At 37.4% G+C, this 24,332-nt stretch overlaps 1 protein-coding gene across 5 annotated transcripts in view; it reads left to right on the plus strand.

The window, feature by feature from the left end:
• The window catches only part of LOC137078947 (utrophin-like), a 303,830-nt gene that overhangs the window by 43,854 nt on the left and 235,644 nt on the right, over window positions 1–24,332 (plus strand). For all 5 annotated transcript variants that reach the window (XM_067446798.1, XM_067446802.1, XM_067446800.1 and 2 more), the window contains 9 exons: window positions 310–371; window positions 3,298–3,390; window positions 4,316–4,393; window positions 7,428–7,520; window positions 7,652–7,824; window positions 8,684–8,799; window positions 11,644–11,795; window positions 20,410–20,625; window positions 24,147–24,328. In XM_067446798.1, coding sequence (XP_067302899.1) covers window positions 310–371; window positions 3,298–3,390; window positions 4,316–4,393; window positions 7,428–7,520; window positions 7,652–7,824; window positions 8,684–8,799; window positions 11,644–11,795; window positions 20,410–20,625; window positions 24,147–24,328 — 1,165 coding nt within the window. The remainder of the gene's footprint in view (window positions 1–309; window positions 372–3,297; window positions 3,391–4,315; window positions 4,394–7,427; window positions 7,521–7,651; window positions 7,825–8,683; window positions 8,800–11,643; window positions 11,796–20,409; window positions 20,626–24,146; window positions 24,329–24,332) is intronic.

The raw sequence follows: 24,332 nt of genomic DNA on the forward strand, positions 1-24,332 counted from the left end.
CATATCAGAATGATTTGTGAAGGATCATGTGACACTGAAGACTGGAGTAATAATGCTGAACATTCAGCTTTGATCACAGGAATAAATTGCATTTTACAGTATATTACAATAGAAAACAGTTGTTTTAAATTACCATAGTATTTCACAATATTACTGTTTTACTGTTTTTTTGATCAAATAAAGACTTATATCGTTATAGTGAAATTAAAATATCTTATATCATGAAGTAATATTTTGGTCATATCGCCCACCCTACCACGTGCCGTAAAATGCCTTCCAACTTTCTCTCATCGTTCCTTGTCTTTTCAGATGAACATGATGCCGTACAGAAAAAGACCTTCACGAAGTGGATCAACGCACAGTTCTCCAAGGTGAGCGAAGATTCCCGCTCATGCCGAACTTCTGCTTTACAGACTGTTCTGCAGTGGATTGTGAATATAGTCAATACTAAAGCCTTTCCTACAATACACTGTACAATAATCTACGGGTTATAGTATTTTTTTTACAGGTGAACTTACATGAACTGGCTTTAAAAAAAAAAAAAGTATACTGTTGTCTGAGGTCAACTAATGACGTTTGTGTGTTTTTTACATTCAAAAACATCATAACTAATAAGTATTAGGCTATTTTCTACACTGGTTTTGAGGCTCTCTCCTGAACACTGGGCTTTGATGGAAGTGCCGCACTGGAGACTTGGAAGTAAACGCCCATGGCTAGGATTGGATAAGATTTGCATATTTAATGACCTTCAGCTCCCCTGTCAGTTCACATGAGGGATGGATTGATTTGAAAGCGGCAACCAGAATGATTCTCTCGACCACAGGGCTCGTAAACGTCTTCATCAAACAAACACAATGATTTATTTCTCATCCACCCACGATTAGGGGTGCAACGGATCGCAGTTGATCCGTGATCCGTTGCACCCACGGCATGCACGTGACCCGCGGGTTTATTGCGTTTTTTTTTTTTTTTACTTGCGGATTAACCTTAATTGTTTAGCGATCGCAGAGTAAAAGACTGTTTCATTTGCCGATATTACTTTAAGTAATTTTGTTCCTTTAAACTCGATGCCGAGTTTCAGTGAAACTACACGCAGCTGTCGTTGACATGAAGGCATAATCAGTCAACAATGGCTTTCGGAGGAGCAGAAGAACTTGAAAAGCTTCCTGCATTATTCACATTGCATGAGAGCATTTGGCTTACCAGTGAAATATTTGCTGACGGAAGAAAGGTGGTGGACAAAACTGTAACAGTATGTTGGTAACGTTACTGTGGCAGCATGAGAGAGCCGTGTGAAAGTGGCAATACATCAAGCATGGCTATCTGAAGCGACACCTGCTGATGCCCGTTTCACACACAGCGTAATCTGTTTGCGGTGCGTGTTTTTTGCCGTATCCATGTTAACAGATTACAGTTTTCACACGGCACGCAGTTTAGGTCCGTCAGTGTGAAGTGCCACGATTGTTTCTGCACCGAGTCTATTTTGCTGTGTTGAACGCGCTGAATTAAAGGGACAGTGCACTGTGTGCATTAAAACAAACATGTATTGACGCGAAACTCTAGAAATTGCAAATGTATAGTGTACTCTGTTTCAAAGTCAACACATGGCTTTTGCATTGGGTAAAGCAAGGAAAATTGCATTTAGATTTAGGTAAACAAGTAAAATAATGGAGAGCTCTCCTTTCTTGGAGGTGGAAATACCCAATCGGTTGATATATGCGTGAGCACGCACGCACGCACGCATGCTTGGAGCACCCTCTTTAAAGGAATATCATTTAATTATTAGAGATTCACCGGCCTGCTGACGGGCTTATGTTTTAGTATCCCGTCTGGAAAACACATAGTCCCGGGACTACTATTACATATAAAAAAGACGTTTTACTCACTTAAGTTTGTTGCACCATTTCTGTCGGATCCAATATAGAAGCACAACATTGTGTTTAAATCTCAGTATGTCTGCAAATCCAGCTCGACCTGAGACTTGCTTTCAAGCGATTCCGCAGTGAAATGAAGCGAACACACATACGGTCTTCCTCACTTGAGCTGGAACTTCATTAAAAATAAATGAAGTATCACACATTCCTGATATTAGGATCTGAAGGAAGCTTATGAAGCGACTGTTCTTCCACAATATCTTGCTATCATCTTTGACGTGTTCATTGTTGTTGGTCAGCGTGATCCGGGATCCGATGAGTCGGTGGTCGGGCTACTGAAAGATGTGCTTATTATTCTGTAGAGGTGTGTGTTTCGCCACTAGATGACGTAAGGATGAAGAACAGGACCGTTTGCTGAGCCTGGTGTCCATAAAAGCTTTTCTTTGACTAATAAGGAAGTTTTCAGCTCTGAAACTTACAGGATATTCTTATGTTACCATGAACTTTTATATATCAAAAGCTCAAGGGAAAGTTGATTTCTCAATTCATCACCAGTTTTAAAAAAATGAAGTGGCCTACACAAAGTGGCCTAAACCTTTTAAACTTTTAGTTTTACAAATCATCACATAAAAAAACAAATAGAAAAAAAAAACATTACAATTAGATATTTAGTTTTAAATGCTGGAAAAAGTGACGCACATGAAAGCCGTTTTAAAGGTGAGATGAATAATGACAACATAAAAAAAAACAAAAAAAAAAAACATTTGACTATTTCTTCCACAATACCATGCGGTGTTACTAAATTAAGTCCATGGTGAATGTTGGTGATTTGTGGACTGAACCCCCCCCTGAACTTTCACCAATGGTTTCCCCATCAGTGCTGATCGGATATCTGTGGATTATAACAGAGAGTCCTGTGGCACACTCTTCACTAGATCTCACTGATGTTATTAATGCTGTGGTGAATTCAGTCGCTTTCAACAGTTTGACCTGTGACAATTTTGTCACACCAGCAGGAAAAAAGGTCGCACAATGCCACCATTTGGTCTCAGTCCAGAGCCCTGAGTGTTGTTTTAGTGATGCGTTTGGCCTCAGGATAATTACATCGCTCTGTCGAATAGTTCATGATAATGAGAGCACCCTCTTTAAATTTTCATATGAAGGAGGACAGGCATAAAAGCATCCCGCCCTGCAAAAACTCATTACTGGGGGATTCCCGGACCTTCCGGAAGAAGTGGGATATGTTATGTCTGTGTATGTTATTGTTGAGATGTTAAAGTGTTGTATATCCCAGTGATACAACTGTGAGAAAGCAGTTGGGTTGATTTCCCAGTGGCATCAACGTTCTGCTTTTGTTTTGTTTTTTGTTAAAGAACTTGACAAATGACTTGTATTAACCTTACTTTAATGTCATGTGTTTCAGACGGGGAAGACGCCCATCAAAGACATGTTCTCTGACCTGAAAGACGGCAGAAAACTCCTCGATCTCCTGGAGGGACTGACTGGAAGCACACTGGTGTGTGTGTGTGTGTGTGTGTGTGTGTGTGTGTGTGTGTGTGTGTGTGTGTGTGTGTGTGTGTGTGTGTGTGTGTTTGATGGTTGGGAGGGTTTGAATGGCGGTTGAGTGTTATGTTTCTGAACTATGCGTTTATACTTAGCCTCAACCAAACACTAATTTTGAATTAGGAAAATTTAACATCATAAACACACACACACACACAGTTTGAGTGACAGCTGAGAGGGGACAGAGGCTATAGGCTTCCTCTTTATCTGTCGTCTTCATCATTTGCAACCCGCAGATTATAAGCTCACACACATTTTCATTGTGTTTCATTTTCACCCTAATGTGAGAGGAAGTGCTGTGGTGGTCTTACTTTGATAGGGTGAAATGTATCAGACACTGCAACTGAGTGTTTTCTATTTTCTTTTGTCATGGTATTTACAAAGTGCTGTTAAGTAGGGTTGGGGGATTAATCTAATATTTACAGTATCTTTATGAAGTTTCCATTCGATTTCATATCTCACATCTCACTCAATGAGTGTGTGTTTATGAAGGTAAACTTTCCTGCTTTGAGCTTGAGCAGTAGTGGAGTTTGATTCTTTCATGAATCATTTGAATCTGTCTCTTTAAATCTTGATTTAGGGAGTCATTTGCAGTCAAAATGATGATAGCTTTTTAATATATTGATTGTTTTAAGTAAACTATTATTAATATAATAAATGTTAATTATAAACATTATCTATCATTGTTTTAATATATACATTTTATTGGTCACCAGAATGCATTTTAGATTTTCCTATCTCAAGTTTAATGTATTTCTTACCAGCCCCAGACTTGTAATGTATCCTCCTCAGTGCTATCCTGCTCTGGCATTTGTTTGTACTGTACATCTGTAAGCGTGACTGTATGGAGTAACTCTCTCCGTCTCTCTGTCTCTCAGACCAAAGAGCGCGGCTCCACCAGAGTTCACTCCCTCAACAACGTCAACCGAGTCCTGCAGGTCCTGCACCAGAACAGCGTGAGTCTCTGCTCTTCCCTTTCTGTGTGTCCTCGCTGCTGGGAGACACTCTGGGCTTCGGCTGCGGGTGCAAATTATTTTTATGTCTTGCCTCGTATCAGCTGACAGATGCCGCCTGAGGAACGCACTGCAAGGGCAGGCTAATTAAAATGCTTTACAGTTCTTGTGTGTCTTTTAGGGACATTAGTGTGTCGTTTTGATGGCAAGGTCTCTACGCTTTGACATGTCCTCTGTCTTTATGCTTCGATGGCTTGAGGTCAGACAGACACAAACACAGATGCTATAAACAATGTACACAAGATGTTTCTTTCCGTCACATTCACATTCAGTCATTTTCCAGATCATTGTCTGTGGTAGCCTTAGTGCTGCCATGATACCAATATTTTTAAAATTAATATACAAAATAAACAGGAATAGTTGTATGTGTGTGTATTTCATTATAATATATATGAAATATGCAATATAATTATTATATACTCCCATTTATTTATTTTTATTACTTTTATTACTGTTTATTTATGTCAGTTTATTTTAATATTTATTTATTTTTAGATTTATATATAAAATATTCAAATAAACTGACAAAATTAATACAAAAATAGGAGTATATAATATTATATATCTATCACACACACACGCACAATATATTATTATTACATATTTAAATTTAAATATGAAATATTTAAAATATTCCAATAATAGCTGTAATTTTTATATTGTATCAATATTGCATTTAATGTTTACTTAATTTTTTCTATGATTGCAATTTATTTTTGATGCATTTTATCACTCTTTATATATATATATATATATATATATATATATATATATATATATATATATATATATATATATATATATATATATATATATATGAATATTAATATAAGTAAATAAAAAAGTAAGCTATATTTTATTTTAATTACATTTTTACATTTTATTTGAATATTTATATATACGCACGTGTGTGCGTGCGTGCGTGCGCGTTTGCCGGTGCTCTCAAAATCAGGCGTTAAAAAAACAGAACAGAATATATTATCATTACACTTATTTAATTCACCTCATACAATCATTTGTCAGTTTTAGAAGCCCAAACTACTTTTACATTAACTACCGTTTAAAAATTTGGGGGCAGTGAGATGATTATTTTTTTCATGAAGGACATTTATAATGTCACAAAAGATTTCTATTCCAAATAAATGTTGTTCTTCTGAACTTTCAATTCATCAAAGAATCCTACACACACACACACACACACACACACACACACACACACACACACACACACACACACACACACACACACACACACACACACACACACACACACACACACACACACACACACACACACACACACACACACACACACACACACACACACACACACACTGCCTCTCATTAACCTGTCATTAGCTGAGCACTGTCCATTCACACGGATTCCTTTGTTTTAATCTCTTAACCCACACATCGGGATCGCTCTCTGTCTAGTGCAGGTTTAAGCAGCGCTTCATGATCGCACCGGGTCCAGATGTTTGCTGATCATCCAGTAATCTCCCATAAATACAGCCACATACATAATGACGTCGCTATTGAATGAACAGTTTGTGTGATTATTACACACCCCGTTCGTTCTCACACGTAATAGAGGCTTGTGTTTGTGGTTGACTCTCTAAGCAAACATGACAGCTTAAGTCCAATCATTGAGTGGTAAGTGCAGGTTTGGGTAATCTACACCTGTAAATCCAGTGCGATTAGCTCTGTTCACACACGTAATCCTCTCTAAACGCTCTAGGAGTTTAGATGAGGGCTAGTAATAGCAGGTTGAGTTTATATATTTCATACAAAAGCACTCAGCAGCTTTTCAAGACAGTATGCGAAACAACATTTAACTTTTGTAAGTTCTTGAGTTCAGTAGGTCAGACTCAGGACTGCCTTATCTTTCGTTATATTAGTCGTGTCAGATGTGGAGAAAGTATTGCATGCATTTTGATGTAAGATTTAGAAAAAATTATTTTTGGTAACGCTTTACAATAAAGTCCCCGTACAGAATTTATACATTTTCATTCAATTATAAAAAAAAAAAAAAAATATATATATATATATATATATATATATATATATATATATATATATATATATATATATATATATATTTTTTTTTAAATATAAATAAATATATATATATATATATATATATATATATATATATATATATATATATATATATATATATATATATATATATATATATATATATATATTTATTTATGAATTATGTTACATTAATTATATATAACATAAATATAATATATAACAAATGTACTGCTCATGGTTAGTTGATGTTAGTTAATCCATTGTCTAATGTTAACAACTGAGACCTTATTGTAAAGTGTTATCATTGTTTTCCATTGTTAGTTAATTAATGTAGTTAAGTAATGTTAACAAATAAAAACTTATTGCAGTAGTATAGAATTTTTCTTTCTTTTCCTGGATTAACATGCACTGATATTTTTGCAATAAACCGGAAAGAAGACCAAGCTTTGTAAGCTGTTTTTTTGTGTGATTTGTTTTTTTGTTTTGTTGTTTTAGTTTGCTTTAAAAAAGTATTACTATGTTTTAGTTTGTATTTTACTTTTTTTTTAGCTTGTTTTGTTTTTCATGGTTTACTTTTTGGCGTTCTTTATGTTTTGAAGTTTGTTTGTTTTTATTTTGCTTTGCTTGTTTTATTTGTTTTTAGTTTAATTTTTATTTTATTTTATTTTAAGTTTTGTTTTTGTATCTTTTGTTTTAAATTTGGTTTAATGTTTTTAGTTTTTTTTATTGCTTGTTTTTTTTATTTATTATTTGTTGTTTTTTATTTTATTTTGTTTTGCTTGTTTTATTTGTTTGTATTTTGTTGAAGTTTTGTTTTTCTATCTTTTATTTTAAATTTGGTTTAATGTTTTATGTTTGTTTTTTGTTACACTATTATTTATTTATTTATTTTTATCCTGATGTATGAACAGTTCTTTTATGATCTTTTTTCTTTCAGGTGGAGCTGGTGAATATTGGAGGGACTGATATTGTAGATGGGAATCATAAGCTTACTCTAGGACTCATCTGGAGTATCATCCTGCACTGGCAGGTCAGGACAAACACTGATAATGTTGACAAAATGACACAACAATGACTTTAGGTCAATGTTGTTTATCTATAAATTCAGTGAGATGTTTATGAGATGTCCTCACTAATATAGTCTAATGTGTGTGTGTGTAGGTTAAGGATGTCATGAAGGATGTGATGTCCAGTCTCCAGCAGACCAACAGTGAAAAGATTTTGCTGAGCTGGGTGAGAAACTGCACCCGTAACTATAACAATGTCAACGTGCTCAACTTCACCACCAGCTGGGCGGACGGCCTGGCGTTTAACGCCATCTTACACCATTTCAGGTAACACACACACACACACACACAGACACACACACACACACACCCTCAGTGCTCACATGTTTAGACTGCTGTCAGCGCTGTCTCTAGGGAAAGGCTATGGAGCGTGTAGATTGGGTCAGAGGTCAAGAGAGTTGTGTTTATAAGCTGTTCTGTCTCTTTGGGTTGATCATGTCAGATGTCAGATGACATGACACACGCACACACACACACACACACACACACACATACACACACACACACACACACACACACACACAAATATATCGGTGTGTCTGAGCCTTTTATTTTGAATTCTGTTTAAAACACAAATGTAACATCACGTGCAAAGCTAGAAAACGACATGAAGCTGATCTTCTGATTCTCAGAGGACATGCTGCACATGTGGATGCTTGTTATTCACTAACATTCTTCATTAATTTTTGTTTGTGGATGAAGAGATTGAGAACAAGCAGGTCGGCCCAGATGTGATCCCGCAGACTTATTTTTTTCACATTTTCTGCTCTGTTTTTGTGGGAAAATCTGCTTAATAGGTTTAAACAAACTGTGTTTAACACTGCTTAGTACTACACCCTCACTGGCAGTTGAAAGCATTATCAGATTATCAAATATTTAATAACCATCATGCTAGGCAAGGAGGATATTTAGTTATGGAAGTTTCAAGTTTGCAAACATACTGAAGATCCACGTGGACCTTCAAACACTTCCCACTACCTCATATTTAGATGTGAGTATTAAACCTGCTGGCATTTGCAGAGTCTCGACATTGAGCGCTGTTGCTCGTGTCAGAAATCGGCAGCTCTCATTGACGGTGAATGGCTTCAGGTTCATGTGCTAATCCCAGATGTGAATTCTGTTCCAGGCCTCATGGGTTCAGCTGGGAGGAAGTGGTTCGTCTAACCCCAGTAGAGAGGCTGGACCACGCTTTCACATTCGCCAAAGATCAGCTCAGCATTGAGAGACTACTGGATCCAGAAGGTAATGAAGCATCATGGCTCCAGAACAGCAGCAGAAGGACATCTAGCGATAAACCTTTGGTTGATCTGCAAATGTTTACAGATGAAATTCAGTAATTTAAGTAGACATCCATGTAATTTCTCATGAGGACAAAATATATCCCCACACAGATTTAGCAACGTTGGTCACTGTGTTCCTACTAAATTAGACATTTTGTCATACTGTATTGCATTTTTTCTTTGATACAGTAAAAAGTTATTGAAACGTATTGCGGTACAGTACATAACACAAACGCAATAGCAGGTCATAAAACAGTATGACAACATAAGTCATAACTGTAATTAAACTAAACTACACCTGTTCTCTCTTCATGCAGCAGATATTCTCTGGCTCTGAGCATCTTACAACAGTTCCCACTTTGAGCGATTTATAGATTATCATGACTAGGGCTGGGATAAACGATTATTTTTTAAACGATTAATCTAGCGATTATTTTTTAAACGATTAATCTAGCGATTATTTTTTAAACGATTAATCTAGCGATTATTTTTCGATGCATCGATTAATCTAACGATTATTTTTTCCTGCCCGATTCGGTTTCGATTCGATTACCGATTATCTCCCCATTAATTGCCTAATAGCAATTTATACATGTTGATTTAATTATCTGAATGAAAAAACGAATTCCTTAACATTGCAATATATGTTTAATGCTCTTAAAATTCCAAAGTAAGACTATACAATAGCAATGCATTCAATAAAACCTTGAAAACATAAAGTAGGCTACACACACACACACACACACACACACACACACACACACACACACACACACACACACACACACACACACACACACACACGCACACACACACACACACACACACAAATAAATAAGTATTAACCTACAACAAAGAAACATATTATACGATTTTTCTATGTATGCAACTCAGCCTACAGGCTATGCCCATCGATTAAATATCAACAAGTTGGTTAATCAAATCCGGGGACACACTGCAAGCGTGAGCGTCTCGGCTGCGTGGCGTGTCCATTTTTGTTTCGGCTCCCATGTTAACAGGTTGGAGTTTGCACACTGCCTGTGATGCGCGGAAAACGCGTGCATGCTGGAAATAGAAGAGCGCCTATTTTTCACGCGTGTTGGGAGCGTCTCCAGGCAAAATAGAATAGGAAAAGATGTTTATATATCATTTTGACACGAATACATATTATTAAATTACATTTTCATGTTTGAAAGTCTGTAGGTTTACATAAATGCAGATATAGGCCTAATTGTAATAATAAAAAACGTCAATTATCGATTTTGAAATATTGCAACTGTCAATACAGAACGAAATATTCTGTAGCCTATTTTGGCATCAATACCATAGATATGTGGCTACTCCCGACGTTTTCTTTGCTGTATCAGTAGGCTATTTATGTTTAACATTAGGAATAGGGCTTCCCTCCGCATCAATAGCAGCAGCAGCGCCGCGTCAGACACGCTTCTAGTGTGCAAAGGCAGAGAAAACGCCACGCAGCCCCGTCGCTGATCCGCAACAGAAACACCAAGCGCATCCGCGGCATGACAGTGAAAAAGTTACATGTGGAGTGCATTATGGGCGCCGATATTCCGTTTAAAACTGGAATAGTCCTGGGATGAAACTGCTCACTTAGAGGATGGATACCCTCGGTCACATCAGCGCGATTAGACATTGAACATTTTAAATTTAAAACAGCTTATTATGTAGGTAACGTAGCCAATGTGTCCGATGCTTTCACTTGATGCAAACGTTTGTTTTTGTGATTAAAATACATCAAATATTACCAAAACATCTGTCTTCCTGTGTGCAGAAATTTGTTTATGTAGCCGTGACAACAAAACGCGTGCGCGCATGCCTGTGATGCTCCGTGCGCACCGCGCGCCAACCCCATAGACTGTGGCCAACCCGCAAGCCTTGCACTTCTGAAAGTCTGAGGAGCCACTCGTGTTGCTACCATAGATATACATAATAAATAATATACTTAATTACATAATATACTTTATTATGTACATATATGGTTGCTACTACTCTCCGGCGCCGCCATCTTTATTTTGAGTCTGACGAATCGACGCGCGTATTTCGATGACGTCGACGCGTTGTCCCAGCCCTAATCATGACAGAATATGCTAATCAATGACTTAAATATAGTTAACTTCACATCTGGTACATAAATTCATCAACTATCCATTCAGAAACGTCCTGTCTCATTCTACATGTCATTACTTCTTCTTGAGTCTCTCCATGGTTGTCCGAGTCTGGTTTGAACATAAACGATGAACAGATTGTGTGTGAGGTAATCAGAGCTGATAATATGAGCTCTTGAAGCTCTGCCCTTTTTTTGTAAGGGGGAGCGGGGAGCACAAGCTCATTTGCGTTTAAAGGTACACATTTTTGCTCACCCTCCAAAAAAGTTAAAATTTTAACATGCTATAAAAATGTATATTGAGTATTTTGAGCTAAAACCTCAAATGCACACTCTGGGGACATCAGAAACTTATTATACATCTTATAAGAAAAGGGCATCATAGGACCCCTTTAATGTTGGCCTTATTTGGAGATCTTGCCATAGTTTGCTATTTACGCCTGAAGCGGGGATTCTGAGTCCAACCATTGAAATAATGCCAGTCAACAAACCGGGTCCAGGACATTCCAGAGCCCAGATCCTGAGATTAATCATCTGGACTTGATTGGATTACATGGCTTTTCCTGAACACAAGTTCACATGAGCCATAACTAATCAGAGGGGCCTCATAACTCCATAAACACACGCAGCCTTATTCATACTCGTACCCATACTCATTGTGTATCTCTGTGTTTCTCTCAGATGTGGCGGTGCAGTTGCCAGATAAGAAGTCCATCATCATGTATGTGACCTCACTCTTTGCTGTGTTTCCCAATGAGATCACATTGGATGACATCAGAGAGGTGGAGACGCTGCCCAGACGCTTTAAGGTGGAGCATGATGAGGGACATGCTGTAAGTGCGCTGCTTACCCAAACACATCAACGCTTTCTCAGGGACTGGTTTTGTATCATGTGCTCAAATGGACGTAACTGAGAAAAGGTTCTAGTTCAGTTTGTGACACTTTTGGCAGCGCATAATGTGCATTTAGGGTGCGTTCACACTTGTCATGTTTGTTTCGATTAAAACGAACCCTGGTACGATTGGTAGGTTGTTGCGGTTCATTTAAACGTGTGAACGCTGCCATCCGAACCCTGGTGCGCACCAGAGTTCGTTTGGAAGTCCGCTTGTCTGGTGCGCTCCAGGGTTCGGATGGCAGCGCTCACATGTTCAAACGGTTCGATTGATATATGAATGCAACACGGACCAAAGACATGTAAACGAACCAAAAACAGGACGTAATGTCACAAGATGCGGCGCTACAAGTCAGCTGGTTTGACGACGCGGAAAGACCGATCAGTGTATCCAAAATGAGTAACGTTAACGTTAGAAGTAAGGCTGTTTCGAATGCCATTTTTTGAGCTTCGAAGCTTAGGTGGCAATCAATATCGAATATTCGAAGCTTCGGTGGGTGGGGCTAAATATATAATAATAGTGTCGGTTTGCATTTGTATCATCTTTCACGACTTCACGTTTCACTCTTCGGCATCATAAATGTGTTGCGGCAGACCCAGTGGAGTGCAGTGTTGCATTTGGTGCAATATGATCAGGTGGCACACATTCTTTAAATATTAATAAACATTTAATAATCTTTTAAATAGAACAGTTTCCGGTACGCATTACACGGGCAGGTTTATGCTCCGAAAACGCACAGTGCACAAGTGATACAAAACACAAAGTCTGTTGAGAGCAAGAACTTAATAAGGTATTAATAACGAACCTTTCTTTAAAACAAATGAATCCCAAAACAGAAATTAAATTAGTAACACACAGTGATTTCAATGAACTGTAATAAATAAAGAACACGGTAGCATGCTTATAAACAGTTGAATAAGAATAAATGAATTGTTTTTAAAATGACACAAAATGTAATATCTATTACAATTAGTTTTATTCTATATAAGGGATTTATTTTGTCTTATTCTGACTTTTTGTTAATTTACATCTTTAAAATGCGCGATGCTTTTATTGAAAGCATGTTGCGGTGTTTTTTTTATGTATTATTATTATTATTTCAAGCATGAGTGAGAATGAGTCCGCGACGGAAGTCACGTGTTGAAAGAAAAAAAAAACGAATATTCGAATCTCAAAACTGAAAATCGAATGCCACCTCACCGAACGAATGTTCGAATATTCGATTATTCTAGTACAGCCCTAGTTAGAAGTGGAGCAACGAGAAAGTAAGTGCCTCATCAATATTTGGTCTGACGAGCATGTTTCGAAAATGCTAGAAAAATCGGACAAAAAGCATACCTGGTTCTTCTCATCAAAGGACCTGTGTTGCCCATTAGTCGATACAACGATTCCTACAATGGAGGAAATCCTGCTGCTGTTTTGAATGTTTTAAACATTTTATGAGCTCTTCATGAGTTCTCAGCTGGTAAAAATAAAAAATGATCGCGTTTAATCCAAACCAATCAGGTTGTGACTGTCTCCCTATGCCTTTGTTTGGGTAACTCTAGGTTCGCTGTTAAAAATGCCAGTGTGAACGCTATAATTGGACCAGGACTATATGTATTGTTTTTGTTTTTTGGTCCGGACCAAACTAACCAAACTTACCGAACTACTAGTTTGAACGCACCCTTAAAGGGACACATTTTGGCTCACCATCAAATAGTGACAATTTGAAGAGGTGTAGTTTAGTTTAGAACAGGGGTAGTAAGGTTTTTGAGAAGCTCAAAAACCGCAGACATTTTTTTTAAGCTTCTCTTGTGGTTTGCAGTCGATTGGTAAAAAGGCCTGTCCGTGCCAAGAAGGATAAGGTTAATGATAACTATATTTGCATCTGCTCTGCACCAACAGACGTTAACGTTCTGTTTATTATAAGCACAGTTTTGTCATCTGTTGCTTTTAAATGCTTGAGCTCTTTAAAATCAGGTGGATCTGAATTGCTGTCGATGCTGTCGATATTATCGTTCATGAGCTGGAAGAAATAATTCTGAAAGGGATTCCAGTGATATTGTTTCTCTGTTATCGTTATAGTTGTGGCGTGGCCACATGTGAATGCAGCATAACAAGGCGTTGATTGTCAATTGGATGCTTAAGCGCTGAGCTCTCAGCGTTTTTTTTACAGTTTTTTTGTTTATGTGAATCAGCTTTCAGGTGCGTTTATTTTGGCGGGTTTCATTTTGATGATTATAAACATTAGCATAATTATCTATTACTGAAACGAATCAGCTGGACGACCGTAAAGACCTTCATGCGTTTGTCTGATCACGTTGTGTTTGTAAACTTAGGCTAATATTGATGTATTCTGATGGCTAATGGGAAGTATGAGATTTAACGGGGGGGTTCAGCTGTTCTGATGGGCACGTAATAATGAAGTGTTATTACACAGCGGAGCTAGAGATATATTTAACACAGCCATTTGCTTATTCAGCTCAGTTTGAACACTAGAGGAAATCATCTTGACTTTATGCAGCTGTGTGTCTTTTCATCAAATACACCAGTGGTGCAAGTGCACAAGATGCAAAACAATGCAATGGCAGTTAAAAAGAGGTTGTTTTTCTGCTGTTTTCTGGTGAGGAACTGCCTGTGGAAAATGGGCATCACACTTTAGTGCCAATAAATAACTCCACTTCTAACAGTTTCCTTTACTCACTCTCTCTCTCTCATGCGCACTCTTTCTTCCTCTGTGCACTGGTAAGAGTGAGTCATACAGTTGTCCAGCATACAGTATATCGTGCTATATTTTAACACACTGTCAGAGAGAGAAGGGTGGATAATAGTGCTCACTCAGAGTCACTTTTCTTTACTTGCATGGTATACACGTGCTATTAAAAAGTAGCATGGTAATCCTATGTTTGTTGGACATGTACCATGGTAATATCATGCTTTAATGTGCTTTTATCAAGGTTATATTATACTTTTATGGAATTTTTCATGGTAATCCTATGTTTGTAGGACATGTACCATGGTAATATCATGCTTTTATGGAATTGATCATGGTAATGCCATCTTTTTAGGACATTTACCATGGTAAAATCATACTTTTATGGAATTGATCATGGTAATATCATGCTTTTAATGTGCATTTATCATGGTAATATCGTGCTTTTAATGTGCATTTATCATGGTAATATGCTTTTATGGAATTTATCATGGTAATGCCATGTTTTTAGGATATGTACTATGGTAATATCATGATTTTATGGACTATGTTGTGGTAGTGCCATGTTTTTAGGACATTTATCATGGTAATATCATACTTTTATGGATTTTATAATGGTAATGCCATGTTTTTCAGGATATTTACCATGGTCATATCATGCTTTTATGGAGTGTATCATGGTAATGCCATGTTTTTCGGAAATTTACCATGGTAATATCATACTTTTATGGAATTTATCATCATGGTAATATCATGCTTTTTGGAATTTATCATGGTAATCCCATGTTTGTAAGACATGTACCATTGCAATATCATGCTGTTGTGGACTATGTTTGTGTTGTTGCCATGGTTTAATGCTACAGTAATCAACTTTTAACGCCTTTAAAAACCAAAATGAGCTGCTTGTCTGGCCACTCAAGCTGGATTGCATGCATTTGCTTCAGAGTGAAACTCTGTGGAGAAAGTTTATGATTGGTTGTTTTCTTTCTGAGGCCTTTTAACATCAAGCCTAACAATAAACCAAGACTTATGTTCTAAGCCCTTTGTATCTTATATTATTTGCATATTTTGAAATGTCTGGAATGATAATTTAAGGGATTCACACCCTCAGTTAAATGCGGTTGTCACTCAAAACCTTGCAGCATACATGCCTGACAATAATCATCAATCCAGAATAATCTAAATCTGAGCAATGATGAAATTCCTTACAACCGCTGATCACTTCTGACTGAGTCTGTGCATGGCTGATGCAGTCGTCTGCTGGGACGCTGTGGGACATCTGGGTGGTTCTGCTTACAGCAGACCACAAATGTTTCAATGCTGCTTATTCCAGCTTTGCCTCGCCACCCTTCTTGCACACAGTCTTACAGTGCATCAGAAAGAACAGTGTTATCCAGCATGTGGGATGAGGTTGGTAATTCCAGCGGAATATTTTCATCAGATGACCTTTTCCTCCAGATGAGGGCTGTTCTCTGTGCATTTATTTAAGGAACAAAGCCTCGTTTGAGGATTCATTTCGACTATTAGCAGAGTTCTTTCAGCTCTGTTAAAATTCAAGCTCACTGTTTTTCTTTGTTCAGATGAGACCCAGTCTTTTGAAATGGTGACTATGCTTCTCCTACAGAACGTATAATGTTCAGTCTCACTTGTCAACATTTCTATTAGTCTCTGTGTTTACAGACAGAATATACCCAAAATAAGCCATGATTTAACATCACGACAGCACCATGCTACTTACACCATGTTAATGCCATATTTTTGACTTCTACTGTGGCAATGTCATGTGTTTTGCATATGATACCATGTTTTTGACAATTTCAATGTTACTAACTTGCACTATTATACATGTATCATGACCGTATCATGTCTTTTTCTCTGCTTTTATTATAGTAATGCCATATTTTAGACTTCTACTGTGGCAAGGTAGGTGTGTTTCGGATATGATACCATGCTTTTGACATGGCAATGCCTTTTATTTGTACCATGATAATATCATGCTTTTGTCACCTTTAGTACTTTGGCGATATCATGTTTTTTGGATATGGTACTATGGTCATACCACATTTTTTACATCTATCATGACTAGGGATGCACGAATATGAAGATTTGACAATACAGTTAACCGTTAATTATTTATATTTGAAAGCCGATAAACCGATATATTAGCTGATAAATCTGAATCCAAATTTTTATACCATTTTTGAAAGCTTGATTACAAAAACAGAACTCTCACCAGTTAACATCATGTCCAACACACAAAATTAGGATGTTCATGTTGCACTTAACCAATTCAACTCCCCACACGTTTGTCCAATATTGCATCATCATAATCATTCAAAATATGCTGCAGAGCTGAATTAACTGTGTTTTCACTTAATATAGTGATTTCAATCATAAGTGGAATCAAGCGCAAGTGTCTCAGCTGAAGGAAATAATACATTTATCTAAATTTCCTTATCAGATCAGTAACTATAACATTAAAAATGAACAAATATCAGCCGGTGCTGATATGGTGGCCGATATATTGTGCGTCCCTAATCATGCACCAATGTAATTCCACAATGTTGTTTGTGGTACCATGGTAATACCATGTTCTTGACATATATCATGACAGTTCAATGCTTTTCTTTAATTGCACAAAGGTAATACGTTGTTTTTGACTTGCACAATGGCATTACCATGTTTTTCGTGTTATGGCACCATGGTAATACCATGTTTTGTTAATGTCATATTCCCTGGGGCAGTGTTGCTTTTCTAAGAACAGAGCAGAGTTATCAGTCTAAGATAATTATTTTGTATCTCTCTTATTTTGTTATAATGTTCCCCAGAGTTCTCGGGTGTGGTGTCGTTTGGTCCGCCAATGTCAGATTTCAGATCAAACGGGTTCATTACTCGATTATGTCTCTTTTATTACACAGCACAATGGTGTTCATGAAGAAAAAGCTGCTTCTATTACCACCGGACGCACACAATTCCCAGTCGATTAGTGTTTCACTCTTATCAAAGAGCTGTGACATTTCTGGCTTGGGTGTGCTGTGGAATGTAGGTCGGAGCTTTTAGAAAAGCTGTCAGTTTTTAAGGCGTGGGACATAAACATCTGAGAATGTGGATGGTATCACATGACCGGCCGTGTTTTGTGTTTAGCCGGCTGAGAACACGTGCCAAAAGCAGCATTGTCTGCGTCTGAAGGTCCAGTGATTGGCTGAGAGTTAGTGCAGTGTTGCTTGTTTCGAGTGTGCCGTTCAGACTCTTGAACTTCAGTTATGGGTTTTCCCATAAGTGTTCCTCTTGTGTGTTCAATGGTAGCAGGGTATGCCATCTCACCACATATGCTGGATTGAATCTCTGAGCTCATTGTTTCTTTCTAAAATGAATCCATGGTGTTAGCTAAGTGGGAATACATGTATTTTTTATGTGTACATCAGTGGGGAGGTTTAGCACATTCAAGGACTATGGCCCTTGTATTAAGATGTGTTTTGGTCTATCGGATCACAAGCAGACGACACTAAATACAGCTGTAAACGGGGTCTAAAACGTTTTGAGCTTGTCCACTTTTAATTTGACCACTTCCAGAGGTAGTTTAAAAAGCATTTGACTGGCTTGCTTACGTAGTGTCATGTGGTCGAATGTGTTTCGAACAGCATCAAAAGACTGTCTACTCTCCGCCGACTGAAATAACGCGTAAACATTATGAGAAACATACTAGTCAGACAGAATTTAAACATTGCCAGCTGAAGACCCAAGTTTGGTTTGAAGATGAGAAGTTTGGTTTTCTTTCCATTCCTGATTTCTAACACACACTCACAGCGTTCGGCTGGTCTTGTGGTTGTCAGAGCAGAAACTAAAACTGATGTTCGCCATGTGTTTTTCCGTCATCTCCAGTCACGTTCATATGTAAATTGTGTGAGCTAATTTCATCCATTAGATCATAAGATCTGAAAAAGCCCATATATTTACCCGCTGATAGGCCATTCCCTTAAAGAAATCAGGACAGAACTTGTTGAAAGTCGACAAAAGAGATTAAAACACCAGGTGTGAAGGGGAATGTCTCCCTCGTTTACTTGTGATCCCATCGACCAAAACACATTTTAAAGGGATAGTTCACCCCAAAATGAAAATTAGATGTTTATCTGCTTACCCCCAGGACATACAATATATAGGTGACTTTGTTTCTTCACAAATGAAGATTTTTAACTCCAACCGTTGCAGTCTGTCAGTCGTATAATGCACATCAAAGTAATACAATCTATGAGAGTAAAAAAATAAAAAAATAAAATAAACCTTGCACAGGCAAATCCATATTAAACTCTGCAGCTTGTAACGACACATTGATGTCTTAAGACATGAAACGATTGGTTTGTGTGAGAAACCGAACGGTATTTATATATTTTTTTTACCTCAAGTACACCATGTCCAACAGCCTTCAGTTGCGATCGCCACTTCCGGTGAGTGGTGTAAATCTACACAATATGGCGTAGAGAGATCAATTCTGCCACTTGCGTAAACTACGCTATATCGGTGTACATTGACACCACTCACCGGAAGTGATGGTGTATTAGTTGTAAAAGATGATATAAATAATGTTTGGTTTCTCACACAAACCGATCGTTTCATTTCTTAAGACGTCAATGTGTCGTCACAAGCCGCAGGGTTTAAAGGGTTAGTTCACCCAAAAATGAAATGTATGTCATTTCCGACTCACCCTAGTGTCATACCTCCGTTCATCTTCAGAACACAGTTTAAGATATTTTATATTTAGTCAGAGAGCGTATCTAAGTGTAGGCACACTATACTGTCCATGTCCAGAAAGGGAATAAAAACATCATCAGAGTAGTCCATATGAGACATCAGTTAGTTCATTAGAATCTCTTGAAGCATCGAAAATACATTTTGGTCCAAAAATAACAAAAACTACGACTTTATTCAGCATTGTCTTCTCTTCCGCGTTTGTTTTCAAACCTCAAATAAAGATTCAAATGGTTGTGAATCAGCGATTGATTCATGATTCGGATCGCCAATGTCACGTGATTCCAGCAGTTTGACACGCGATCAGAATCATGAATCAATAGTTTTGGCTATTTTTGGACCAAAATGTATTTCCGATGCTTCAAGAGATTCTAACTAACTAACTGATGTCACATATGGACTACTCTGATGATGTTTTTATTCCCTTTCTGGACATGGACAGTATAGTGTGCCTACACTTAGATACGCTCTCAGACTAAATATAAAATATCTTAAACTGTGTTCCCGAAGATGAACGGAGGTCATTGATGACATCAATTTCATTTTTGGGTGAACTAACCGTTTAATATGGGTTTGTATGTCTGTGTGTTTTTTACTCTCATAGTGCTCATACTCTCAAGTGTTACCATTCACTTGCATGACTGGCAGACCGCAATGGTTGGAGGTAAAAATCTTAATTTGTGTTCTACTGAAAAAACAAAGTCACCTGTATCTTGGATGCCCTGGGGGTAAGCAGATAAACATCAAATTTTCACTTTTGGGGGTGAACTATCCCTTTAATACCAGGTGTAAACAGGGCATGGATAAAGCCTCAGGCTGCTGTCATTGGTCCTTTAAAGTCTTCTTCACATCAGCTTTTAGATTCATTAATGCCTATGCACTCATGTATTAATGCCTACGCACTTCTCATGTGTCTCTTTGCCTCGACTGCCACAGCGTTTGAACATTTTACACACACATGCAAACACATTCAATAAGTCACACAAAGACAGAAGTGGAACCTTCCATGGAAAAGTCAGTCCTCCATTTTTACATTCTTAACTATTGCTTAGCATTTTATTGAATGTTATATAACGTCGCACGTTAAGTGAAGTGCTGTCTGTTCCCGTGCAGGGATCGGCTGGAGAGCCAGTGCAGGTGTGCAGCTCGCAGCTCACAGAGACGTCCAGCACACAGCCGGAGGTGGAGATGGAGGTGAATCTCGACACGTATCAGATCACTCTGGAAGAGGTGCTCACCTGGCTGCTGTCGGCGGAAGACACGCTGCACATGCAGGACGACGTGTCCGACGATGTGGAGGAGGTCAAAGACCAGTTCCACACACACGAGGTATATGTGGCATCTGTTCAGATCTGTTCAACCCTCACGCCCAGTAGAGCTTGGGCAGAAATAAAGACGTCCAGTGAGTAATGACTGAAATGATGGGTAATTTCCAAGAATTATTACTGAATTATTCCAAAAATTGGCATTATCACATGGTTATTTAATGATATGTGACCTGTGCTTGCAAAATGAGTCTCAATTAGCAAATTCTATTAAAAAAATGAGTTGTTGTTTTCACATTCTCTATTAAAAAACCCCTTCAAAAGGGTGAATGATTTGTTTGAATCAGACATCATCGGACAATTAGTTTGAAAGTTTTATGAAGGTTATAAAACAAAATCACCCGGCAGCCATACATTAAAATTCCCAGTAATAACACCAAATTTGGCACACACTAAGAGGAAACTATATATTCAACTTTTTGTCACTTTTAAAAAATGACACAAAATCAATTTCAATCTGTGAATATTATAATGCAGTTTATCTTTGGTTTTTATTTATTTATTAAAATTAAAATATATAGACCTAGTTTCACAGACAGGGCTTAGATTAAGCCAGGATTAGGACATTTCAGTAGCTTTAATAAACGTGCCTTAAGGGGGGGAAAAACATTACTGATGTGCATTTTGATATGAAACAATGGCACTGATGTATTTTAAAATATGCTATAACAGCTCAAACATGCATTTTAATCTGGGACTAGCTTTAGCCGTGTCTGTCAAACGGGGGAAATGCATAAAAATGTTCATTATGAATACCTTGCATTATACATAAAGGCTTTAAGTAAAGGGTAACCACAAAATCACTGATTATGGGCAAAAGTAAATTAACGTGATGTTCAATTTTTATGCTCTAAATGTTATGGCAGTTGTTCCCTGTGTTATCATAAATATCGAATATAGATTTTTTTTAAAAGGTATTACATCAAGGTTTGAAATTCCAATATTGTGACAACACTTGTGGGATGAAGGGTTTGGTCATCCCACACACCCCTGCTCTTTCTCTTGAATGTTAGCATGGCCTGTCTTCGGATGCTCTCAGGGAACATTATCCCAACATGTCAGGAATGTGAGGAATTCTGTAAGGCAGGGAGACCTTTGACAGACAGCAGAGCCGGTGCACATAAACTCACTCCTGACTGATAGAGAGGGAGGGAGAAGGAGCACTTTACATTCCTCTCAGAAAGAGTGAGAGCGCCAATATGAGGCCTTGATGCAAAAACAAAAGCAAGGCAAATAAGTGCAGATCCTCTGAGCGATGGGCTTTTCTGGAGGCTTGAACTTGTTCGTCCCTGCACTATGGTCCCACTTTAACCATCAAACGCTGACTTAATGTGTTAAAAGAAGGTTTGTTGTTGTTTTTGTGCTGTATCGAGAGACTGCTGTTTTTATACTTTTAACCAATCATGTCATAACTTGGGTGTTGCCAGTAGTTTGATCTGGCTCTTGTTCGGCTGTTGCAATGGCCGTTATCATCACGATTTCACTGGGACCCAGATAACTGCCAGGTCTGATAGATCAGAGGATATTGTGTATTTGGTCTAATACTGAAACAAACGCTCATGGTGTTTTCAGCGTGTGCTGTCTCTATACGAGGACATACATCTCCAGAGCTGCTCTGAGAGACACTTCACCAAGAAGAGCTATCGTTATATACAATTACTGAAACTCAAGACAAACCGCCTCATAAAATAAAAGTAATAAAGTTGACCTTGAAGGAATTACTTATTGTAATGTGAATGAATATAGTAATGATAATAATACAGTTTATTAAAAAGTCAAGTTATACCTCACATTTAAAGGAAGTGTAAGATTGTGGCCAAAACTGGTACTGCAATCACTTTCAAATGACTGTAGAGCGGTGTATCCCCTCTCCCCCTCCCCCTGACTCGAGGTTGCCAGATTGGCTGCAGGATCGGCAGGAACTTTGTAGATCTGCAGCTGTGGTAACTAGAGCAGATCTGGCAACCCGGATGCAGAAACACTACTGACTTCTTGATTGGTCGATAGGTGGAGCGGAGCTTCAAAACACAACATGACAACATCAACATCAGTTGAGCTGCAACAACAACTTTTAAATGACAATATCCTGGCCAGACTACTGTTGTCAGAGATATAAGTTTGATAATAATTTGAAATTAACATTAAATCTTAAAGTCTTAATTATCTCATCTGTGGGTTCATTTAAGTCCCAGTTAAAAACATATCTATTCAACAAGCATTTTGGATAATGCAATTATATGTATTATGTGATGTGTATATATAGATGCATATGATGTGTTATAGATGTCTAAATGTACTGAAATTGTGCAATGTAAAGCATGATGTATATATATATATATATATATATATATATATATATATATATATATATATATATATATATATATATATATATATATATATATATATATATATATAATAGTACAAAAATTTACTAGATAATTTTTTATTTATTAATATTAAATCATAAAATACAATCAGAAATTGGGAGGAGGGTTATTTATAGGGAACCCCTTTTTGGTTAAACTTGTAATAAATGATTAGATTGATAATAAAGTAATTACTTATTGAATTAGACCAGTAAAACAGAATCTAGAAAAATGCAACTAGAAAAAAAAAAGACATTGTGAAAAAACGAAATAAAAAAAACCCCTATTTAATCAAAGTTAAAGGTAAAAATTACCATTAATGTATTATGAAATAACAACAGTATATCTATAAATGAGTGTCAACATAGATTAATAAATGCTGTAAAAATGATTGTTGATTTCTAGATTACTTTAAGCATTAAAGGGATAGTTCACCCAAAAAAACTACTCCTTCTCAAGTCATTTTAGAGTATATGACATTCTTCTTTCAGACGAACACAATCAGAGTTATGATATCCTGGCTCTTCCAAGCTTTATGATGGCAGTGAATGGCAGATATTTTACTTTTATAATGTGTTAAATATGGATTTTTTTTAGGATTTTTTTTTTTTATAACTACGAATTTATTCGTCTGAAAGAAGAATGTCATGTACACCTGGATGACTTGAGAGTGATTAAATCATGGGATAATGTTTTAGTTTTTGGGTGACCTATCCCTTTAAAATCCTACAGTTAGTATAATGAGCTATATTTTACCTGATTAAATAATTCTTTATTTTTAAAGAACTAAAAAGTGCTTAAAACACGCTTAACCATTGTAAAGTATTTATAAATCTCTCCCTTGCATGGATTTTTGCTCTAATTAACTGTCAATAGGTTATCATCACCACAGCTGCTTATTATATGACTCAAATCATTATAAATTCTTAAAGAAAACTTACCTCCTGTACAATCACTGGCAATACATGTGGCAAAATGACAGAAATACAAAAAAGTGGCACTGGGTTTTGTACAATCTTTATTGTGCCTTATTGAAACTTTTGTTTAGAAGAGCTTTGACCCATCTGAATGGGCTAAACTTGACATATGTGCCGTTTCAATCATCTGTGGGGACGGTTTGTGTTCGCTCTGTGACCTGATGTCTTCTTGCCCTCAGGCCTTTATGATGGAGTTGACGGCCCACCAGAGCAGCGTGGGTAATGTGCTACAGGCGGGAAATCAGCTGATAGCTCAAGGCAACCTGAGCGAGGAAGAGGAGGATGAGATCCGCGAACAAATGACACTGCTCAACTCCCGCTGGGAAAACCTGCGGGTCGCCAGCATGGACCGCCAGTCCAGGTAC

Source organism: Pseudorasbora parva, chromosome 6 (assembly GCF_024679245.1).
Source record: "Pseudorasbora parva isolate DD20220531a chromosome 6, ASM2467924v1, whole genome shotgun sequence".
NCBI lineage: Eukaryota > Metazoa > Chordata > Actinopteri > Cypriniformes > Gobionidae > Pseudorasbora > Pseudorasbora parva.